Source organism: Nycticebus coucang, chromosome 2, assembly GCF_027406575.1.
Source record: "Nycticebus coucang isolate mNycCou1 chromosome 2, mNycCou1.pri, whole genome shotgun sequence".
NCBI lineage: Eukaryota > Metazoa > Chordata > Mammalia > Primates > Lorisidae > Nycticebus > Nycticebus coucang.
The window spans coordinates 25,159,864-25,181,612 of NC_069781.1; the positions used below are offsets into that span (position 1 = coordinate 25,159,864).

Consider the following 21,749-nt stretch of genomic DNA (forward strand, 5'->3'; position numbering starts at 1 on the left):
AATGTAGAATGTAAATGTTTTGGCACAGTAACTGAGATAACGCCAGAAAGGCTATGTTAACCACTGTGATAAAAATGTGTCAAATGGTTTATGAAGTGAGTGTATGATGCCCCATAATCATATCATTGTATACAGTTATGATTTAATAAAAAAATTAAAAAAAGAAAAGAAAAAAAAAAAAAAAAAGAATTTTCTAGCCAGGCACGATAGCTCATGGCTATAATCCAAGCACTCTGGGAGGCCAAGGCAGGTGGATTGCTTGGGCTCAGAAGTTTGACACCAGTCTAGCAAGAGTGATACCCCGTTTCTAAAAATAAAACAAACAAAAAGTAGCTAGGCCTTCTGGTGGGTGCCTGTAGTCCTAGCTACTTGGGAGGCTGAGGCAAGATCACTTGAGCCCAAGAGTTTGAGGTTGCTGTGAGCTATGATGCCACAATACTCCACCAAGAGTGACAAAGTGAGATTCTGTCTCCAAAAAAAAAAAAAGAATTTTCTATTTGAAGTATCTCTAAAACTCTAAAAAATGGAACCATACAATATTCTTCTAAGAATGCATTAGCTTCTTCTAGAAAAAGAAACAAGTCTTGTCCTATAGCTGGAAACGTAGCTGGTGGTATAACTTGCCTCAAACATATGCAATTCATATACAGAGGGTCCCCCCAAAATGTATATACATTTTAAGAAAAGAAAAAAGTGTATTAAAATTGTAATACTGGATATATACTGATAACAATGAATGATGAATTCAAAGATGAATGCAAGTCTCATTAAGTACCTTGTGTAATTGCAGAAGTCAAACATGACTTGAGTGTTGCAAGAATGGGGTGGAAACTCAAAAAACTTTACTCATTAGAAATTTAAGTTGAATGTACGTTTCCATCAATTACTTTGTTAGCCCAATGAATTCTAATTGAGTAGTCTAATTACTTGATTTATTTTTTATTTTTTGTTTTTGAGGTAGAGCCTCAAGCTGTCACCCTGGGTAGAGTGCTGTAGCATCACAGCTCACAGCAACCTCCAACTCCTGGGCTTAAATGATTCTCTTGCCTCAGCCTCCCAAGTAGCTGGGACTACAGACGCCCAGAGTAGTCTAATTACTTTAAACAAGATAACTTTCTCAGCTCACAGTATGTCCTTAGTATTTCAGTAATTTTTGCTTGACACCCCCAGGCCCATAAAAATACTTAACAGTTCTGTTTAGTAAATAGTTAGCGCCAAACAACCTAATAGTATTTATGGCCTAACATCTTATAGTTTTTTGTTTTTTTTTTAAAAGAATACATATAAATTGAAAGAAAAAATGTTTAATTTCATTTTAAAATAACTGCAATTACTTACTAATGGTGTGTGCCTGGCCACCACATAACTTTTCAAACTTTGGAATCATTTCAGACACCACCAATCCTCATTTCTTGTTCCGCACTAATTTTCACACAATATTTGTTTGTTATCAGAGCAATTGCCAAAACCCCAACTTGATAAAGATGTCATTGAAAGGAATGCAGTGCACTGTTGAAAGTGTAAACTACTTAAACCATGTCATGTGGTGTCCAACAAATGTAAGTACTACTGCGTTTCCTTTTCCACGAAGCCTCTAGGTTGCTCCACGGTGTCCTAGAGATACCAGGGCATATAGTTTGCAGACCACAGCCAAAACAATACAATGATAGTTTCTCTCATGTTTTATCAGGCTGTCTCCTAAAAGGGTTTACAGATTAGGTACTATACAAATAAAGGGCATAATAAAATATTTTCTAACAATTAAATAACCTTATAGATTTAAAGAACTTTTCCTAAAAAGGAAGTATAAGTATGGACTCATGTTTACATAATAAGGAATATTATATAAATGTAATAGCTACTGTAAGATAACTTATGTATTAAGTTAAAGTTTATTAAATGCTCTATTATTTGACTGTTTTCTACCCACAAAACAACAATTACATATGATTCACCAACTTTTTTTATAATTATATACTTACATGTTATGCTTTGCTTGGTCAAGAAGGAAGAGCCTTCCATCATATTCACACATGCTACTTGTTTAGTATTATGTGACATGCATCTGTCTATATGGTAGTCCTCCTTTATCTTTTGGGGATACCTTCCAAGAACCCCAGTGAATGCATGAAATTGCAGATAGTACTGAATCTTATAAATGCTGGGTTTTTTTATACATAGGCACGGTAAGACATTAATTAATAATAACAATAAAATAGAAAATTACAACTACATTGTAATAAAAGTTACGTGAATGAGTACTCACTTCCTCTCTCTCAAAATATCTTACTGTATTCACTTAGTTTTGGGCCATGGTTGACCACAGATAAGTGAAACCTTGAATAAGGGGTGACTACTGTACATTTTAAATTTAATTTTGATTAGTGTTAAAGAGAAAGAGTCTTTTAAATAAAAATAATAATAAAGCCGAGTGCAGTGCTTTATGCCTGTAATCCTAGCACTCTGGGACATCGAGGCGGGTAGATTGTTTGAACTCAGGAGTTAGTGACCAGCCTGAGCAAGAACGAGACCCCATCTCTAAAAAATAGCCAGGCGCTGTGATGGGTGCCTGTAGTCCCAGCTACTCAGAAAGCTGAGACAAGAGAATCATTTGAGCCCAAGAGTTTGAGGTTGCTGTGAGTTATGATGTCATGGCACTCTACCAAGGGTGACAAAGTGAGACTCTGTCTCAAAAAAATAATACAGATGAGAAATAATTTAGATGTCTCATACATTAAGACACCTAGAAATTCTGAAAATCAGTGAAAAGAATACTGTAACCTGGAATGCAAACATTATTGAAGTGTGGAGAACAAGGTCTTCTCTATGGCTGCTTCCAGAGAAACGCATGTCCATTAAATGAGAGTCACTGTGGTATTCCAAAATGTCAGGAAAAACAGACCATTTTTCTGCTCAGGATAGTTATCTGATCAGCCTTGTCTTTAAAACTGGGACTCTAAGGATCTCTTAACTCCATTTGGTTTGAAGAAAAAATAATGCCACCTGGCAGTCAGGCCAGTCATAGTTGGAGTACACTTTATTTCTGCCCTCACTTCTCTACCCCTGCCAGATAGTTATTTCTGATTTTCAAAATCAGTGGAATTAGAATTATATAGTGTCCCAAAAGTCACTCCTAAAGTTGCCATACTTTAGGCAAGTGGGAAATTATAGCTAAATGTACTTTTATTTATAAAATAACTTATTATAAAATTTTACAAAGAGGTAGCCAACATGTAGAGACTATTTTATAAATATTCTATAAAATTTTGTAATGAATATTTTGTAAATAAAGAGACATTTAGCTACAATTTCCCATTTTCCCTATGTATGGCTTTTAGGGGTGACTTTTCAGACACTGTACATTGCTTTGCAATGATGTTTCCTTAACAATATTCTGACGAAGTTTCAATTATTATAACATACAGTATCTTTTACCATGCATTACCATTCATAGGCATAAATATCATGTATATTAAGATAGCTTAGAATTTTCAGAGCGACAGACATTTGGGGAGGATTGTGGAATCTTCATGTGTTAGAGCTGGAGAGAGCCTTTAAGGACTACTTTAACCATTTCATTTAACATGAATTTAATTACCCATCTTTGGAGACTTTAAGAAGACTCTCCCAAGCAAATAGCAACTGTTTATGGAAGGATTTCCATAGGCGATGATGCTTTCATAAGTCTGATACTGAGACTGGGAGGAATTTTTCGTGGATTCAGACTTTATTTATTTATTTATTTATTTATTTTGAGACAGAGTCTCACTTGGTCGCTCTGGGTAGAGTGCCATGGTGTCATCATAGCTCACAGCAACCTCAAACTCAGCCTCTCTGGTAGCTGGGACTAAAGGCCATCTGCTACAACGCCTGACTAGTTTTTCTATTTTTGGTAGAGATGGGATCTCAAACTCCTGAGCTCAGACGATCCACCCACCTCGGCCCCCCAGAGTGCTAGGATTACTAGCATTGGGTAGTAATGAGAGTGCCTGGCTGATTCAGGCTTTATTATTACCCACTATTGTCTGCCTCATTTCTTCTAAATGAATCCTAAATTGTGATAGAAACATACCTTCTTACAGTCCTTTCAGAAATAAGTAATTATGTAAGTATTACATTCTTGAAATTTAGCTATTGTGATATAATAAGAAATATAGGTTTGGTCTTTGATCACTGGTTCCTGACATAGAGCTCCTTAAAACCCTTGTAATTTCCCGTGCAATAGCAATAGGATAATCTTTAGTTCTGATGTTTTGTCTTTCACCTCATCTCCTAACAGAGCTCCTGAGATCTTCTTAATTTCCTGGCTGATACCATCTTTTGTTCTAATGAGGTGACTCTTGGTGGGTTCTGGATGGAGGCTGGTTGCCAGGGGAACCAACCTGCAATTAGAGGGTTAGAACTTTCAGTCCCACTCTCTGACCTCTGGGGAAGGAAGGGGCTGAAGGTCGAGCTGATCAAAGGCCAATGATTTAATCAATCATGCCTATGTAATGAAGCCTCCATAAAGCCCCAGAAAGACAGGGTTCAAATGAGCTCACAGATAGCCAAATATATGAAGATGCCTGGTGTGCAGGAGACAGCACTGCAGCTCCGTGCTCTTCCCACGTGCCTTGCCCCGTCCATCTCTTCATCTGGCTGTCATCTCTAACCTTTGTAATGTCCTTTATTAAGAAACCAGTAAATTTAAGTAAAGTCTTTCCCTGAGTTCTGCGAGGCACTTTAGCAGGTTAAATCCAGGGAGAAAGGGTCATGGAGCCTTGATTTGTAGCCAGTTACTTAGAAGTATAGATGACAACTATTACATACATGCCACTGGCATCTGAAGTGGGAGGTAATCTCATGGAACTGAGCCCTATAGGATCAGACACTGTTTCCAGGTAGATAATTGAATTATAAGACACCCAGCTGGTGTCTGCCGAAGAATTGCTTAGTGACATCTGGTGTCAGGAGTGTTATGTTGAGGGAGAGTAGATATAGGAAAAACAGTTTGTTTTTTTCCTCTGTCTCACAGAGCTGGATTAGATCCTTCCTTAGGTAGAGACTCCTGAGACATACCTTAAAAGGCCCCAACAGAGCTTTTTCTCCCTGAAGACTTAACTAAGAGGTTGGGTAGGAAAAGGGGATTGAAGTTAGGATGAGGGTAGATGAAGCTGGAAAGCTCCTTAAACTCTCTCTTCAGAAGCACCAGAATGTATTGTAAATGATTTCATTCAAAAAGAGGGAGTCTGCTAGGACTAGCATCTGGTGATACAGGATAAGTGAGCAGAGAAGGAAAATGGGAGATGATAGATTCCTACAATGGAAGTGTCAGAGACACTTTTTTTTTTGTAGAATTCTGGATGCGGCCAGTATACAAATGCCAAATTTAAGAGCAGATTTAGTTGGAAACACTGCAAATCTCAGCTGCTTTTAGTCCAGCCCAATCTCTGTCTGAACACTCTTTGTACTGCCAATCTCTGCCTCTGTCCCCAGGAGAGGAGGAAGTTATGCTTCCTGCCCGTTTACCCTTAGGAGCGTCAGGTCTGCTCTGTTTGGCACATGCTCCCTCCCCCATGTTTATTCTTCTAGCCCGTAGTTCTAGTCTCCTGAGCTGTAGTCATCATTCTCTTTTTTTCTGCTGATTTGTCCGGTTTTTAAGCCTTCCATTTGTTTTCTTTCTTTTTTTTTTTTTTTTGTGGTTTTTGGCCGGGGCTGGGTTTGAACCCGCCACCTCCGGCATATGGGACCGGCGCCCTACTCCTTGAGCTACAGGCGCCGCCCCTTCCATTTGTTTTCTTCTAAATTAGGGATCAGAAATTCAGATGCCTACAGATAACATAAACAAGGCTGATAAGGTTTGTAACAGGCTGGAGAGTGCCCAGCTAAAGGGGATCCTTTTTTTTTTTTTTTTTTTTTTTTTTTTGAGACAGTCTCACTCTGTCACGCTGGATAGAGTGCTGCACAGCTCATAGCAACCTCAAACTCTTGGGCTTAAGCGATTCTCTTGCCTCAGTCTCCCAAGTAGCTGGGACTACAGGCACTTGCCATAATCCCCCCCCCCCCCTTTTTTTGGTTGCAATTGTCATTGTTGTTTAGCCGGCCCAAGCTGGGTTTGAACCTGCCAGCTTGGGTGTATGTGGCCAGCACCCTACCCACTGAGCTATGGACACCGCCTGGGGATCCTTATTTCTTAATTCTAGTTCATTGTTGCCATGAGGACATACAGATCCATTGTTACCAGACTTCGAGATATGTTTCAAGAGAAGCTAGAAATCTGAGAATTTAGTGTGCAGTTTCTCAGTGATGACATGTTGGTATTTAATTCAGATTCCTAAACATAGCTGCTTCTGGGCCAGGATTTTGCAACCTGTGCTCTAGATGTAATGTAAGTTTGAAGCTCAAAATCGAGCCCAGAATTAAGTATTTGATAAAGGATATACCTGATTTGTTTTGTTTGCGTTGTTGCCCAGGCTAGACTCAAACTCCTAGTTTTAAGAGATCCTCCTGCCTCCCCCTCTGGAGTTGCTGGGACTGCAGGTACAGGCCACCACACCCAGCTCAAGGACATTTCTCTCTGCATCCTGTCAGTTATGCTCCATTTCTTTCTCAGAATTGCTTTCTGGTCAATTGCAATTTTTTGACATGTTCCTTGAAAGATTGTATGTCATTTCTAAATGGAAGCAGTTGAAAAAAAGAAACACTTTTGATTTGAGAGTATGTCTAAGGATTTTTCCCCTATGAAAAGAGGCATTCACCAAAATGCCTAAAATTGATGACTAAGAAAATATACCCTCCTGGATATTAACTATGCAGGATAGAGGTTGGTCCCTGCAGCATTTTGGACCTCAAAAATTTGTTAAAAAACAAATACTGTAGTCTGGGCTCAGTGGCTCACTTCTATAATCCTTGCACTCTTAGCAGCCAAGGCGGGTAGATTGCCTGAGCTCACAGGTTCAAGACCAGCCTGAGCAAAAGCAAGACCCTGTCTCTAAAAATAGCTGGGCATGCTATGACGCCATGGCACTCTATCCAGGGGCAACTCTGTCTCAAAAAAACAAACAAAAAAAAAACAACCAAATACTGTAATATATAGTGATTAAAATTCTTTTTTTTTTTTTTTTTTTTGTAGAGAGAGAGTCTCACTGTACCACCCTCGGGTAGAGTGCCGTGGTGTCACATGGCTCACAGCAACCTCCAACTCTTGGGCCTACGCGATTCTCTTGACTCAGCCTCCTGAGCAGCTGGGACTACAGGCGCCCGCCACAACGCCCGGCTATTTTTTTTGTTGCACTTTGGCCGGGGCTGGGTTTGAACCCGCTACCCTCGGCATATGGGGCCGGCGCCCCACTCACCGAGCCACGGGTGCCGCCCCTCTTTTTTTTTTTTTTTTTTTAAGAGAGTCTCAGTATGTTGTCCTTGGTAGAGTGCTGTGGCGGCACAGCTCACAGCAACCTCAAACTCTTGGGTATAAGCGATTCTCTTGCCTCAGCCTCCCAAGTAGCTGGGACTACAGGCGCCCACCACAATGCCAGCTATTTTTATATTGCAGTTGTCATTATTGTTTAGGTGGCCCGGGCCAGATTTGAACCTGCCAGCCTTGGTGTATGTGCCTGGCACCATAACCACTGTGCTACAGGTGCCGAGCCTAAAATTCTTTAGAAGTAAGTCTTAAAAATCTTCAGTCAATATTATACTATACACGTAATATATAGCATATTTTGCATATATATCCATGTAATATGCTCTTAAAGGTGTTGGGAAATAGGCAGGAGGGGAACAGTAACCATTTAGGAAAAGTCCTTTCTAGTGAGTTCATTATCATGTTAGAGAGTAGGAATTTTGCCTTCTGGGTTCTAGATGCCGTAGGTTTATAAAATAGGTCTGAAATGTTTCTCATTTCTCTCTCTCTCTTGCTTTTTTTCTCCCCTATCTTCCTCTCGTCTTTAGGTTTTCAAAACAAAAACAGAGTTGCAATCTTGGCAGAACTGGACAAAGAGAAAAGAAAATTACTTATGCAGAACCAGTCTTCAACAAATCATCCTGGAGCAAGGTATTGACTACTATTTGGGGAGCTACCATTAATCATATTTTTAAGAGAATAAATGGAAATTTTTTTGTTTTATTTTACTTTAATTTTTTTAGGCACACAAATTTTAAAGAATAATGTTTTTATATTCACTGATTAAAAAAATTTTCTTGGACCTGATAACTCAAATTGGTTGGCAATGGTTTGTTTCTTTAACACTGCAATTTAGGCTCAGTGCCCACGGCACAGTGGTTAGGGCGCCGGCCACATACACCGAGGCTGGTGGGTTTGAACCTGGCCAGGGCCAGCTAAACAACAATGTCAACTGTAACAACAACAACAATAAAAAAAATAGCCAGGCGTTGTGGCAGGTGCCTGTAGTCCCAGCTACTTGGGAGGCTGAGGCTGGAGAATCGCTTAAGCCCAAGAGTTTGAGGTTGCTGTTAGATGTGACACCACAGCACTCTACTAAGGGCAACATAGTGAGACTGTGTGTCAAAACAAAACAAAAAACCCACTGCAATTTATATGTTGTGTTTTGTTTCTGTGGGGAAGGCTAAACGTTACTCATCTTAGTTCTTAGTTGGGATGGACCCCTGTAATAAAAGGCAGATTTAACAAGAGAAAAACAAGTTTATTAATGCATGCAGTGCATGTTACAAGGGAGAAACCTCAGTGAAAAGTAAATATGTACATGGGAGAAAACTAAGAGGAAGGTTTGTTTGCAGATTCCTCTGGTACGGTCTCTGCGCTGAGAGTCTAGAGTTGTCTCCAGTAAAGGAGAATTTGTATCCTGGCTTTAGGCAGAAAGCGAGGAGGATAGAGAGAACTTTCCCTTAGTTTGCTGCTGTTTGACTTCAGCTCAAAAATAATTTTTATGTCAAAGAGACATGTTTTGGGTGACTTATTATGGCTTTTTTCCTTTCCTATTTAGACCTTTAAAAATTAAACTCTTCAGGCTGGTGCAGTGGCTCACACCTATACTCCTAGCACTCTGGGAGGCTGAGGTGGGTGGATTGCTTGAGCTCAGGAGTTCAAGACCAGCCTGAGCAAGAGCGAGACCCCATCTCTACTAAAAGTAGAAAAAATTAGCCAGGCATGGTGGGACATGCATGTAGTCCCAGATAACTTGGGAGACTGGGACAAGAGGATCACTTAAGTCCAAGCATTTGAGGTTGCTGTGAGCTATGATGCCACTGTACTCTACCCAGGGTGACAGAGTAAGACTCTGTCTCAACAAAAAATAAGTTAAACTCTTTAATTGATTAGATCTTAAATATTCTAGTCCAAATATTTTTAATATGGCTTTCCTTAGGAAAATAAAAGGAAAAAAGTTTTGAATGGTTGAAAAAAGTTTTGAATTTTTGTTTGTTACTGAAATTTTTGCCAGGGGCCCATTTCTAGTCATTCTGCAAAGTAGGTAAAGTTTAGGTAATTTAATCATCTTTATGATATGTACTTTAGTCTCTGCCATATTCATTATCTTCCCTCAGATCTATTATCCCAATTAGCCACCCTAATTCTCCTCTCTTTCTCTTACTTTCTTTGAAATTAGTTGTCTGTACTCTGATTTACTTTTTTACTCATCAGCCCACTGTAGTCTGACATAGAAACCCTCCTTTTCCTTCCACCAAAGAATTATGTTCTTGCCTAGGTTGCTTGTAACCTTGTGGCTAAATCTGGCAAACCAGGTCCACGTCTTTTTTTTTTTTAGAGACAGAGTCTCACTTTGTCGCCCTCAGTAGAGTATCATGGCATCACAGCTCACAGCAACCTCCAGCTCTTGGGCTTAGACGATTCTCTTGCCTTAGCCTCCCGAGTAGCTGGGACTACAGGCGCCCGCCACAACATCAGCTAGTTTTTCCATTTTTTTTAGTAGAGACAGGACCTTATGCTAGCTCAGGCTGGTCTTGAACTCCTGAGCTCAGGTAATCCATCCACCTCAGCCCCAGAGTGCTGGGATTATAGCTGTGAACCACTGTGCCCGGCCTAGAGAAAATATCTTGATTTCTTCTGTAGACATTTCTCCACCTCTTTTCTCTTGACTATTGACATTCCTCTGAGTTCTGTTCTAGTCCAGGTCTCCCAGTCTACATCTTTTCATTGGACAGTTGCATCTACTCACACCACCTGTTATTTATGTGCTGGTAACATGAGCATTTGCAGGTCTAGTCCAGTCCTTTCTTCTAAGCACCACACCACCTCCTAGCCTCCTAGACATCTTTACTTTGATGTCCAACAGGCGTTTTAAACTTAGTATGATCCAAACTGATCATCTTCCCTTCCCTCTCTCTAACCAACTACTTATTAATATTCTTGGGTTTCCTGTCTCAGTGAGTGGTGCAGTCCATCATCTACTAGTTATCAGAGTCAGAGATGTGAACCTTGGTTGTTCATTATTTCCTTTCACTTCCATCTCTAAGCATTTACTATTCTTCCATGATAGAATTTTGAAATGTATCTCAAAGCAGTCCATTTTTCTTCATCGCTAATGATGGTGTCCTGATTCCTAGCTACTCTCATTTCTTGCCTCAGTTACTGTAACTGCTCCCTCATTAAATTTCCTGTGGTCTTACTCTTCTTGAATATATTTATCAGTTGTGTTATTGTTTTAATCTAGATGTAACAGAAAACCGACAAAATTGGCATAAACATCAGGGTATATGTTAACCAGGAGAGCCAAGATAAGGAACTTTCAAAGTGGCTTAATTCATTGGCCATAGCAATATCATCAATAGTGAAGCTTCCTTTATCTTTCCTTTCTGCCTTCCTCCATGGGTCAATGGCTCTCTCAAGGTCAAAATATATCTAGAGTAGCCCAGGCATCACTTCCACGCTGAGCTACAAGAAAGGTTCCTGTGGTTAAGTCCCATTTGTAAGAGAGAGGAGAGTCTTCTAACAGACTACTGCCCGTCAAGTCTGGTTGCCCAGGTTGTGTACCTTTCTCTTGCCTAAACCAGAAGCCACAAGGGGAATGGCATTGTCTTAAACCAGCAAGGTCTACTGCCTGGGGCATGAGCCTGGCCAGCCCTGCAGCATGTGACCGCTGGTGATTGAACCAAGTTTGGGTTCCATTAGCAAGAGGAGAGAGCTAAACAGCCATGGGGGTGACTGACATTGTCACTGGTGGTCTTTCTGAACCACAGTGATCATGATTCTGATCAGGGCGCTCCTCTGCCACTCAACACTCTTCTGAGGCCTTCTATTACTCTTTTTATGAGGTTTCCCTTTTTTAATGTTTCCAGCTATATTGAGTGTCTTTATTAATTCTCCTGTTATAGCTTGTATCACATCTCATCAGAACTGCTGCTGTCTGAGCTTTCTCTGGCATGTTTTTATACTCCTTGTGTTTAGCATGGAGCCACACATCCAGTAGCTGCTTGAGAATCTGGTGAATACATGCCTCTGAGTTTGTCTGTTTATTCATAATAGTTCAGTCTATGTGGAACATGGTTATGATAATTTTTATACAAAAAAATGGGGTTTTACTGTTGATGAATTAAAACAGTTAAATCTTGTGATACTGCTAATAGGGATCACAATAGATTGAAAATGAACTAGGGATGATAAATAATAAATGCTTTTTTTTTTGAGGTAGAGTCTCACTGTGTTGCCCTGGGTACATTGCCATGGCATCATAGCTCACAGCAACCTCAAACTCTTGGGCTCAAGTAATTCTCTTTATCTCAGCCTTCCGAGTAACTGGGACTACTAGTGGCAGCACAACACCCAGCTAGTTTTTCTATTTCTGGGAGAGACAGGGTATCACTTTGCTCAGGCTGGTCTCAAACTTTGAGCTCAGGCAATCTACCCACCTCAGCCTCCCAGAGAGATAGGATTACAGGTGTGAGCCACCAGGCCTGGCCTAACTATAGATGTTTTTTAAAAATCATTTGAAATTGGCTGGGCGTGGTGGCTCACGCCTATAGTCCCAGCGCTGTGGGAAGCCAAGGCGGGTAGATTGTCTGAGCAAGGAGGTTCGAGACCAGTAATGAGCAGGAGTGAGCCAGAGTGAAGCCCTGTCTCTACCAACAACAAAAAAAGCCGGGCATTGTGGCAGGTGTCTGTAATCCCAGCTACTTGGGAGGCAAAGGGAAAGAGAATCGCTAAAGGAAGAACAGAGAAAAGAAAATACGAAAAAACGAAAACAAAAACTTCAAACGAAGAAGAATGAACAAGCCAGCTGAAATTAAAAGCAAAAAAAAAAAAAAAATCATTTGAAATTCTACTAAATAACATGGGCTTTCTTCATAGTGGAGATAGTGCTAGAAGGAAAAAAGACTTATTCTGGGAGATCTTTTTTACCCCTATAAAGAATATATAATGAAAAATGTGATTCAGCAGTAAAGACACCTTTCTAAGAGATTTATTGGATAGCATGATAACTATATTTAATGATGTATACTTGAAAACTGCTGAAAGGATAGATATTGAATAAAAAATGGTAAGTACATGAGGTTATAGGTATGTTAATTAGCTTGATTTAGCCATTTTACAACATAAACAAAATATTAGAACTTCACATTATATGCTATAAATATATGCAATTTTAGTTTATTAATTATACCTCAGTTTTTATGTTTGTTTGTTTGTTTGTTTTTGAGACAGAGTCTCAAGCTGTCGCCCTGGGTAGAGTGCGGTGGTGTCATAACTTACAGCAACCTCAAACTCTTGGGTTTAAGGGATTCTCTTGCCTCAGCCTCCCATGTTGCTGGGACTACAGGTGCCTGCCACAACACCCAGCTATTTTGTTGTTGTTGTTGCAGTTGTCATTGTTGTTTTAGCTGGCCCGGAAGGGTTTGAACCTGACAGCCTCGGTGTATGCAGCCAGCACCCTACCCACTGAGCTATGGGCGTTGAACTATACCTCAGTTTAAAAAAGATAACATATATCATCAAAAAAAAGGGATGTCCCTGCCTCAAGTAGCTGAGTAACTGAGATTGCCATTTCAGCATTGCACTCTCCAGACCTGCTCTGAATAAGGATTTCCGAGATCATGCTGAGCAGCAGCACATAGCAGCCCAGCAGAAGGCAGCTTTGCAGGTGAGTCAAGTGCAACTGACATTCTGGTCTCTTTGGAGATTTCTTGGGTCTTAGAAGCCAGCACAATAGTTATTTTATGTTTCAGTAGAGTAGTATCAATAAATATGTTCCATATAACTGCCATGGTTTGCTGATGTTCAGTCATGCCCAAAGGATTCGGAAGACCAATATGACGGTAATGAAAGTATCTTTTATGGTGCTGACGCAGTCATGATTGATTCTGTGTGGAACTGGCCAAGGGACTGCTTGTGTACAGAAGAGTTTAGGATATCTGGACGGATGGGAATGATCTTAAAAACTGAACTGGCGCATTTAATATGCATATATATATATATTTTTAAGTTTGTCATTGTTATTTCATCCTTTGGTAGTCTTAGTGGTTTGTTTGGAGGTTTTTCTTTTTTTAATGGTCAGCACCACAGTAGTCAGGAAATGTTTTAAAGCTAACTTTTATAGGATTAGGAATGTGATACTTCATCAGTTACAAAATGTATTCTTCAGAGTAAATGGTTTTAATGTTACATTTGTTCATTTTGGATAACTTAAGATTCCCAGAGACCTTGGACAAGACATTTTTTTTCTTAGATATAATCACCAGTAATCCCCTCTTCCCTGCTCTCCTTCCTATTATTACTCTGCTTTCTCAGGCTCCTGCTTTGCTGACCCAGAGCAGAGTACTTTGGGACCTTTGAGGCCAGTTTTCTTCTCTCCAAGGAACAAAGCAGTGTCTTTTACTCATTTATTGACTGAGGAGAATCCCAGGGGAGATAATGGGAATGACAAATATGTACCTGGTGCAACTTGCTCATCCAAATTTTGTATTATTATCCCTCTCCCATGTTCTTAAACAAAATTAGCAGCATGAAAACTGATTTTTAAATATATTTGGTGTCAAGCATTCAGAAAGGTTAAGTAATTCCTATGCCTTGGTTTAATGTGGTTCAGTCGGTAAGGCGCCGGCCCCATATACCGACGGTGACGGGTTCAAACCCAACCCCGGCCAAACTGCAACCAAAAAAATAGCCGGGCATTGCGGCGGGCGCCTGTAGTCCCAGCTGCTCAGGAGGCTGAGGCAAGAGAATCGCTTAAGCCCAAGAGTTGGAGGTTGCTGTGAGCTGTGTGAGGCCACGGCACTCTACCGAGGGCCATAAAGTAAGACTCTGTCTCTACAAAAAAAAAAAAAAAAAAATTGTGATTCTTAATAGCTTAATTGCCTTTGTTTAATCTTTCCCAGCATGCTCATGCACATTCATCTGGATACTTCATAACTCAAGACTCTGCATTTGGGAATCTTATTCTTCCAGTTTTGCCTCGCCTTGACCCAGAGTGAAGAAAATATTTGTGATGAAAATGACTTCGTAATACCAAATGCCAAAGCCTCTATCATTCAGTGCTATACAAACAGTGACTTTCAGAATTTCAGTGAACTTTTATATTTTCTGCTTCTTTAAAAGAAAGGAATGTATAAGTAAAAACAAAACAAAACAAAACAAAAAACAAACGGTAACTAGGATGATGGAGAGCTTTAGGAGCCGTATCGTCTGAGGAACTGATTATGCTGCCCATGACAGCAACTGTTCTGAAATGCTGTTTGATTTTAACTCTAAATCAGATTCTGAATTGGATGGTCATATAAAATCACACCCTAGCCCCCAACAGGTTTGACTGACTATATCTATCATGTCCACACTAGATTTTCAAGAGTCGTTTATAGTACTTACCTTAAAGAAATGAGGGTGCTTTATAACATGTGAACCAGTAGCTTAAATAAGTTACATTCATATTGGGTGTTTGGAGGATTAGTGTCAGCATACCTTTTGATTTTATAGTTAACAAAAGAACCTGAAATATTCTTTGTGAACTTGTATTTCCCCTATTTTTCAATTCTAAACAAAAACTCAAGATAAGACTAAATTACCAAACAGTCTTATCTTTAATAAACATACGCCATAATAAATGATGTGACTAAATGCTATTAAAAACAATTATAATAAATGTGGTGGCTTTTAAATTCATACATGCTCTTATGGAGCATTACCATATAAATGGTCTGCTTGTGTGGTTTTATGGTCCATTATTGTTCTAATTAAAACTTACGCAAGTTGAGATCACTATTCATTCCTTTGAATAGGAAGGAGTTAAGTTTCTCAACATGACCAATCATCTTTAACAGACTCTGGGGTGCTTATGTAAATATGCAGTCCCCACTACCCTACCCCAGTCCTACAGAATTAGAATCTGATTAAAAATAAAGTCTGAAGGGCGGTGCCTGTGGCTCAAAGAAGTAGGGCGCCGGCCCCATATGCTGGAGGTTGTGGGTTCAAACCCAGCCCCGGCCAAAAACTACAAAAAAAAAAAAAAAAGTCTGAAAATGATGGGTTAGAGAATTGTATAATATATCTTGTACAGAATTTTCATGATATATTTATATACTCATGGTTTTACAGATTCCTAAAACTTAGAGATCATTTAGTTAAAATATACATTTTTCTTTTAATAGGACTGAAATTGTATTTTATACTATATCACAGATAAACTATTTTATATAACATTTTATAACCTCATTTTGGCCTTGAGTCCTGTAGGACAGAATTTAAACTTAAAGTTCCAATTTGGGTTAATATTTAGTCAAAATTCTCTCTTTCAGAGTTTCTTCTCCCCTCCCTTCCCCAGATATTTTCACCAACCACACAGCCCCATCCTACTCAAATTAAGTGAAGCAGGGGTAGATGATTCTAGAATTAGATGTGCCATTTAGATTCTTTCTCTTGAGAATTTGAACTGATTTCCTTCATTAGGGTGAGTTGGCAGCTGTCTCTATTACAATGGTCACCACTGCAGAGAAGAGCCCCCTTCCTCCTGACAGAACTTTTGAGGGGCCTCTGGGTCCTGCCCCGTCTCAGGTCCTTTCAGCTACTCCTTGTGGTCATTTTCCTGAATTAATTTCAGTGTTTCTGTTCTCTGTGATCTGCAACATACTGACATGGTTCTAATCTCTAGTGATACTAGGAAGAAAAAACATTTGTATAGTTTTTACACTATTGAAGACTTTACCTAATGTGTGACTTCTGTAACTCAGGTACAGAGATCTTTTTACCAGTAATACCCTTTCTAGTCTCTTAGCCTTTTAAATAAATAGCTGTGGCCTAAATCCTGAAGTCCTGGCTAGGAAGCACTTCCCCCTACTCTTTTGCTTACAAATTCAGCTTAATTCCTCTTGTTTTTGGGGACACAAAGCTGTCCTTATGGAGGTCACAGTGAAGAGGACCCTATTCTGGTATACCGATTGTTTAAAAGTACGCCAGAGAGTAGTAGTGGCACAAGAGAGGCATCTGGGTGTGACGCTGCAAGTAGGCTTGGGTAGGCTGAGAAGTATTTGTATGATTTAACTGGAAAGGGAGGGAAGAGCTGTTGCAGTTGAAAGTCAAGATTGCATAATCAGGCCAGGCATGGTGGCTCACGCCTGTAATCCTAGCACTCTGAGAGGCTGAGGTGGGTGGATTGCCTGAGCTCACAGGTCCAAGACCAGCCTGAGTAAGAGCGAGACCGCACCTCTCTAAAAATAGCTGGGCACTGTGGCGAGCACCTGTAGTCCCAGCTACTTGGGAGGCTGAGGCAAAAGAATCACTTGAGCCCAAAAGTTTGAGGTTGCTATGAACTATGACGCCACGGCACTCTACTGAGGGTGACAAAGTAAGACTCTGCCTCAAAAGAAAAAAAAAAAGATTTCATAATCAAAGAGAAGAGGGCGCTGGGCGAATGCAAGCACCTCAGAAGATGATGGAAAGGGTAGCTCTGGGGTGAAGTTGCTTCCCTTGGATCATGGGGGAATTGGGTAGCTCACTTAGTCTCTCTTTGAATGTTGTTCTAATCTGTAAAATGGGAACAGCACACACTGCCTTTGTCATAGATTATCTAGACAGCATTTTTCATTGTATAAGTCTCAACCCATTGCTGAGACACCAATATAGGGCTTAATGGGGTGTGACCTTTAAAAAAAAAAAATAGCATCCAGCACACTGCCCATAGTGAGAAGTGGTTTTGTTTCCCGAATCTTCTGTTTCAGTGTGTTCCTACGGGTGTGCATTGTACTCACTAGGATGTAAGGTCTTTGAGGGCAAGGATTTCTTTCCCTCCTTTTCTCTTTCCTTCCTCTTTGTTCACTATTGTACTCTGCATAGAATAGTGTTTGGCATATAGCAGGTGTTCAGTATATACATACTGAAGGGATGACGAAAGGATATACATGGCCTGAGTTGTGATGTAATGTGTAATTTTTTTTTTTTACTGTGAGTCATGGCAAAAATGCATTGAAAGCCACTGCTAAATAGTACGGATGACAATGCTTTGTATGACCCTGGAATAAAAAGTGAAATAACTCCATAATTTCAAAGGCAGATTTTTTTCCCTGAACAATCTATAAGCTGTTCATTAAGTTGTCTCAGTTCTTTGCTTCACTTTGGCAATAGAAGATCAGCCATTATATGAGTTTAAGGCCTATGGAGGCAAGAGATTTGGCAAATGTGGTTATACTGAGAAGAGAAGATCACCGGAGTGTGAATTCATTAGTGCAGTTCAGCCTGCCTGCCAGAATCCTGTCAGCCAGCACAAGTCCCATTCTGACAGCTTGAAACTCAACCAATATTGACTGAGTGCTGTGCTATTCACCTCTGTCTGCACGGTGATGCATACACAGTAGACACCCACAAATGTTTTTAAGTGAGCAGATAACGAACATGGACAATGAGGAGGAGGAGGACATAGTCACTGTCCTCAATCTGACAACTTAGAGTGAGCAAGACTGGTAATTAACACTGGAGGCAGCTGGGGGAGAGAATGTGGACATGAGCCCGAAAGCGCCCGTGAGGCTCCATCAGAGAGCAAGTATTTGAGCTTGGCTTTGAAGATGAGATTTCAGCTAGGGAAGAGGACAGCAGCATACAAAGCAAAGGAAATCTGCACACAGGCAGGAGGAGAGCCAGCCCAGGGGCTGCTGTGAAGATCCCGAAGTCCAGTTCAGCTGGAGCAGAGACAGGTTCATGCAGATGGATAATTAGTAATGAGGCTAACAGGAGGCTGGATTCATACTCCAGAGCATCTTAAAGTCCATGGTGAAGCAAATACCTTTAGCTTGATATACAGCTGGGAGCCGTGGAACATTCTGGGGCATAGGCAGGTATAGAGATGAACCCATTCAACCCTCATCAGCTCTTGGGAAAGGGGAACTTGGGAGGTACCAGAAGAATGTTACTGTTAATTTCTGAGAATTCAGAGAGAAGTGTGTTCTGTTTGCATCTACCTATCAACTCTATCCCCATTTGACATCTCTTCCATTTCAGTTTTGGACCCTTCCTCAAACCTCTCTGTGCTTATCCCCCCCCCCCCACTTAGCTGCCTTTCTTTTCTCATCCAGTTTTCTTCTATAGCTCTACCTCCAAAAACATTGCAAGAAGGAAAAAGCAAGGCATCCTCACACAGTATTCTACCCTCACCCCCAACAGCTCAAAGGTAGAGAGATGGAGACCCTCAGGAAATCTCAGCATGACTTTTGCCTTTCCCCCTTCCTAACAATGCTTGGATGGGCCACACTCCTTCCACAACAGCCGTGTCCTTCAGGGGAAGCTGACTCAGCCCCCAAACAGGAGCGAACCTTACATGCTCTGAGCCAATCAGAGTTACTTCCCTTTTGCCACAGTTGACTGCTTCAGGTAACTCCTGCCCACACCAGTTAGCACACAGTATTTCCAGACCACAGGAATTGGTTCAGGATTGTATAGTTACTCAGATGAGACTCCAGGAAAGGACTGCTGAGCTTATGGAAAGGATGCATTTTCACCCTTCAGAGAACATTATCAAAAGGGACTCTCCAGATTTGTAAGGAAGCATTCAATCCCCAGCGTTGTTGGCAGCTGTCTGTGACTGTGAAGCGGAGCCAGTTTTAGGAGGAAGCCATCACCCTAAAAGGTACAGTGGAGAAATCCAAAGAAACTGGGTCCTTGATGACATTATTGGGTGCTGAGTCAAATGGTTCCTATGGTGCTAGCTACCCTTCCTCTGGGATTTCTAGTTATGGGAGGAATAACTCCTCATTCTTGTTTACACCACATTAAAGTAGGTTTTTTGTCTTGTTGCACTAACACCCTTACACAAGGTGTACTAACTTGCTAGCTCTTTGCCACACAGCTAAGCAGGATTCCAAAACTCTCCTCGTGACTGTGCTCCCTCTACTGCCTGCCTTGGGCTGCTGGCATATCCCTCCCACCCTCGCAGTCCGCTCTCCTCCCCTGCACCCTTCCACCACGCTTTGGTTCAATCACCAAAATCTATCTATGCATTTCCAACTTCCCTGCCACCCCCTCTGTCTCCATTTCTTATTGTCAGTGGGTCTTTTGTACCTGGCAGGAGAAGGCAGTTCATGACCCGCATTCAGGCTGTAGACTCAGCCAGCTTCTGGCTCGCTCTCTGTTGCTGCTCCAGAATATTGCTTAACTTCATTTCAAAATTCATTTCTTAAAAACACATGTCCCTACCCCCCTTGCAGAAAGCCCATGCTCACCCCAGTGTCTTCACTGCCAACTTCTGCAGAGGTGGGGGACTCCCTCACATCCCTCAAAGACCTTGATGCCTTCACAGGCTTGATCTCTGCATTACTCCTCAAAACATCAACAGCACAGTTGTTCTTTAGACTCTTCCTTATGGCAATTTTTTTTTTTGTAGAGACAGTCTCACTTTTTCGCCCTTGGTAGAGTGCTGTGGCGTCACACAGCTCACAGCAACCTCCAACTCCTGGGCTTAGGCAATTCTCTTGCCTCAGCCTCCCAAGTAGCTGGGACTACAGGCGCCTGCCCAACCCCAGCTATTTTTTTTGTTGTTGTTGCAGTTTGGCCAGGGCTGGGTTTGAATCCAACACCCTCGGTATATGGGACCGGCGCCCTACCCCTGAGCCACAGGCGCCGCCCCCTTATGGCAATTTTTAAACAGAACAGAGAAGAGACTAGGAAACTCTCATGTACCCATTGCATTTCTTAAATAATTATCTGCTCGAGGCTAATTTATATATCATCTATACCTTCATGTTCTCAGCCCCTCTGGATATAAATAGAGCTTAGAACAGTGTCCAGGACATCATAGCAATGTTAAAAATATTTTAATGAATAAATGAAGTAAGTCTGACTGTACAAAGGGAAAACTGCCCTCCCAGTCCTCAGTAGCGGCCCCTCTGGAAAGTGAAACAGACACATGTGCATACACAGAAATTAACATGTGGTCTGACTCTAGTTGTAGGAGGTTCCTGCCCAGCCACAGATCCAGGTTTAAAACCCTTTGATCAGAAGGAATTCAGCTGCTACCTCAGTGGATGCTTCTCCAATACAGTCTTGAAAATCGCTTCAGTGCCACAGGTGTTATTGCTGCTGAGCGTCTCCCAGGAGAGCTGGAGCCTTACAGTGCTGTAGCGAATAGAGTGAAGCGACAGCATAGTTCTGTTAAGGAAACATGAAGAGCGTAGGCCAGCCCTCATTCTGCATTGCTGGTCCTATTGATTCAGGTTCTCAGAGAAACATCCAACAGGCTCTGAACAGCTGCAGGCTGGAAACAGACGTCTGTCCTGGGAGGCCCAGACCTTCACTGGAGAAATGAGTTCTCTACCCAGTTCAGCCACGTGAGTCAAATGCTCAGAGAAGCAAAGCTGCTCCCTTTAATAAACTTGGGTCCTTGGGATGGCAGGTGCCTTGCAGGTGACAGCAACTGGCTTGAAGTTTCTGTTCAATGTTGATGTCCTCTGAGGCAGAAGAATCCAAGAGGACTGACCTGCTCACGTGTGCCGTGCACCAGGTGAGAACTGGAGACTAAGTAAGAACGTACAAAGCGGGTGTGACAGCAGAGGGAAGGGGGGTTGGGAAGTGTCCTAGACAGAGGGTGAGGGCGCACAGGCAGAGAGGAGGCAGAAAAGCAAGATGTTGGCAGTCCATGTGGTTGGGAGGTTGGAGCTTTACCAGAAGGGCTTTGGAGGGCCACAAAAGGGAAATGATAGAGTAAGATTCGTGTTTAGTGAGGTTTTCCTGGAAAGCCATTGGGCAGGGAGACCACTCAGGTGGCTTTTAAGTAATCATGGGGCAAAATGGTGTGGGCTGACCATGTTAGTGGCAGTAAGGGAATGAGAAGGGAAGAGATTCAAAGGATTTTAAGGCAGGCAGAATGATCAGATAATGGAAACTGATTATAGAGGGTGGAGGAGGAAGGAGAGGAAAAAGGGAGGTCCTGGCTGGGCGCCGTGGGCGGGGCAGGTGCTTGCTTGAGCTTAGGAGTTGGAGACCAGGCTGAGCAAGAGCAAGACCCCATCTCTACTAAAAGTAGAAAAGCTAGCCACGCACTGTGTCAAGTGCCTGTAGCCCAGCTACTCGGAAGGCTGAGGCAAAGGGATCACTTAAGCCCAAAAGTTTGTTTGCTGTGAGCTATTACACCGTGGCACTCAACCCAAGGTGACGGAGTGAGACTCTGTCTCAAAAATTAAAAAAAAAAAAAAAACAGAAGGGAGGTATGGGCGGCGCCTGTGGCTCAGTCGGTAGGGCGCCGGCCCCATATACCGAGGGTGGTGGGTTCAAACCCGGCCCCAGCCAAACTGCAACCAAAAAAAATAGCCGGGCGTTGTGGCGGGCGCCTGTAGTCCCAGCTACCCGGGAAGCTGAGGCAAGAGAA

General features: G+C 41.6%; 1 protein-coding gene across 4 annotated transcripts in view; it reads left to right on the plus strand.

Moving 5' to 3' along the window:
* INIP (INTS3 and NABP interacting protein) overlaps positions 1-21,749 on the plus strand; it is a 45,878-nt gene that overhangs the window by 20,610 nt on the left and 3,519 nt on the right. Inside the window, exons 3-7 of one of the 4 annotated variants that reach the window (XR_008374988.1) lie at positions 1,455-1,559; positions 7,930-8,032; positions 12,962-13,052; positions 14,287-19,016; positions 20,331-20,885. Coding sequence is in view for 2 of the 4 variants with exons in the window: in XM_053565796.1 (XP_053421771.1) it covers positions 7,930-8,032; positions 12,962-13,052; positions 14,287-14,382 (290 nt within the window). In the remaining 2 variants the exon portion in view is untranslated. Of the gene's footprint in view, positions 1-1,454; positions 1,560-7,929; positions 8,033-12,961; positions 13,053-14,286; positions 19,777-20,325; positions 20,886-21,749 lie in introns of those variants that run through there. The other 3 variants (XR_008374980.1, XM_053565796.1, XM_053565792.1) reach the window with 3 other exon arrangements.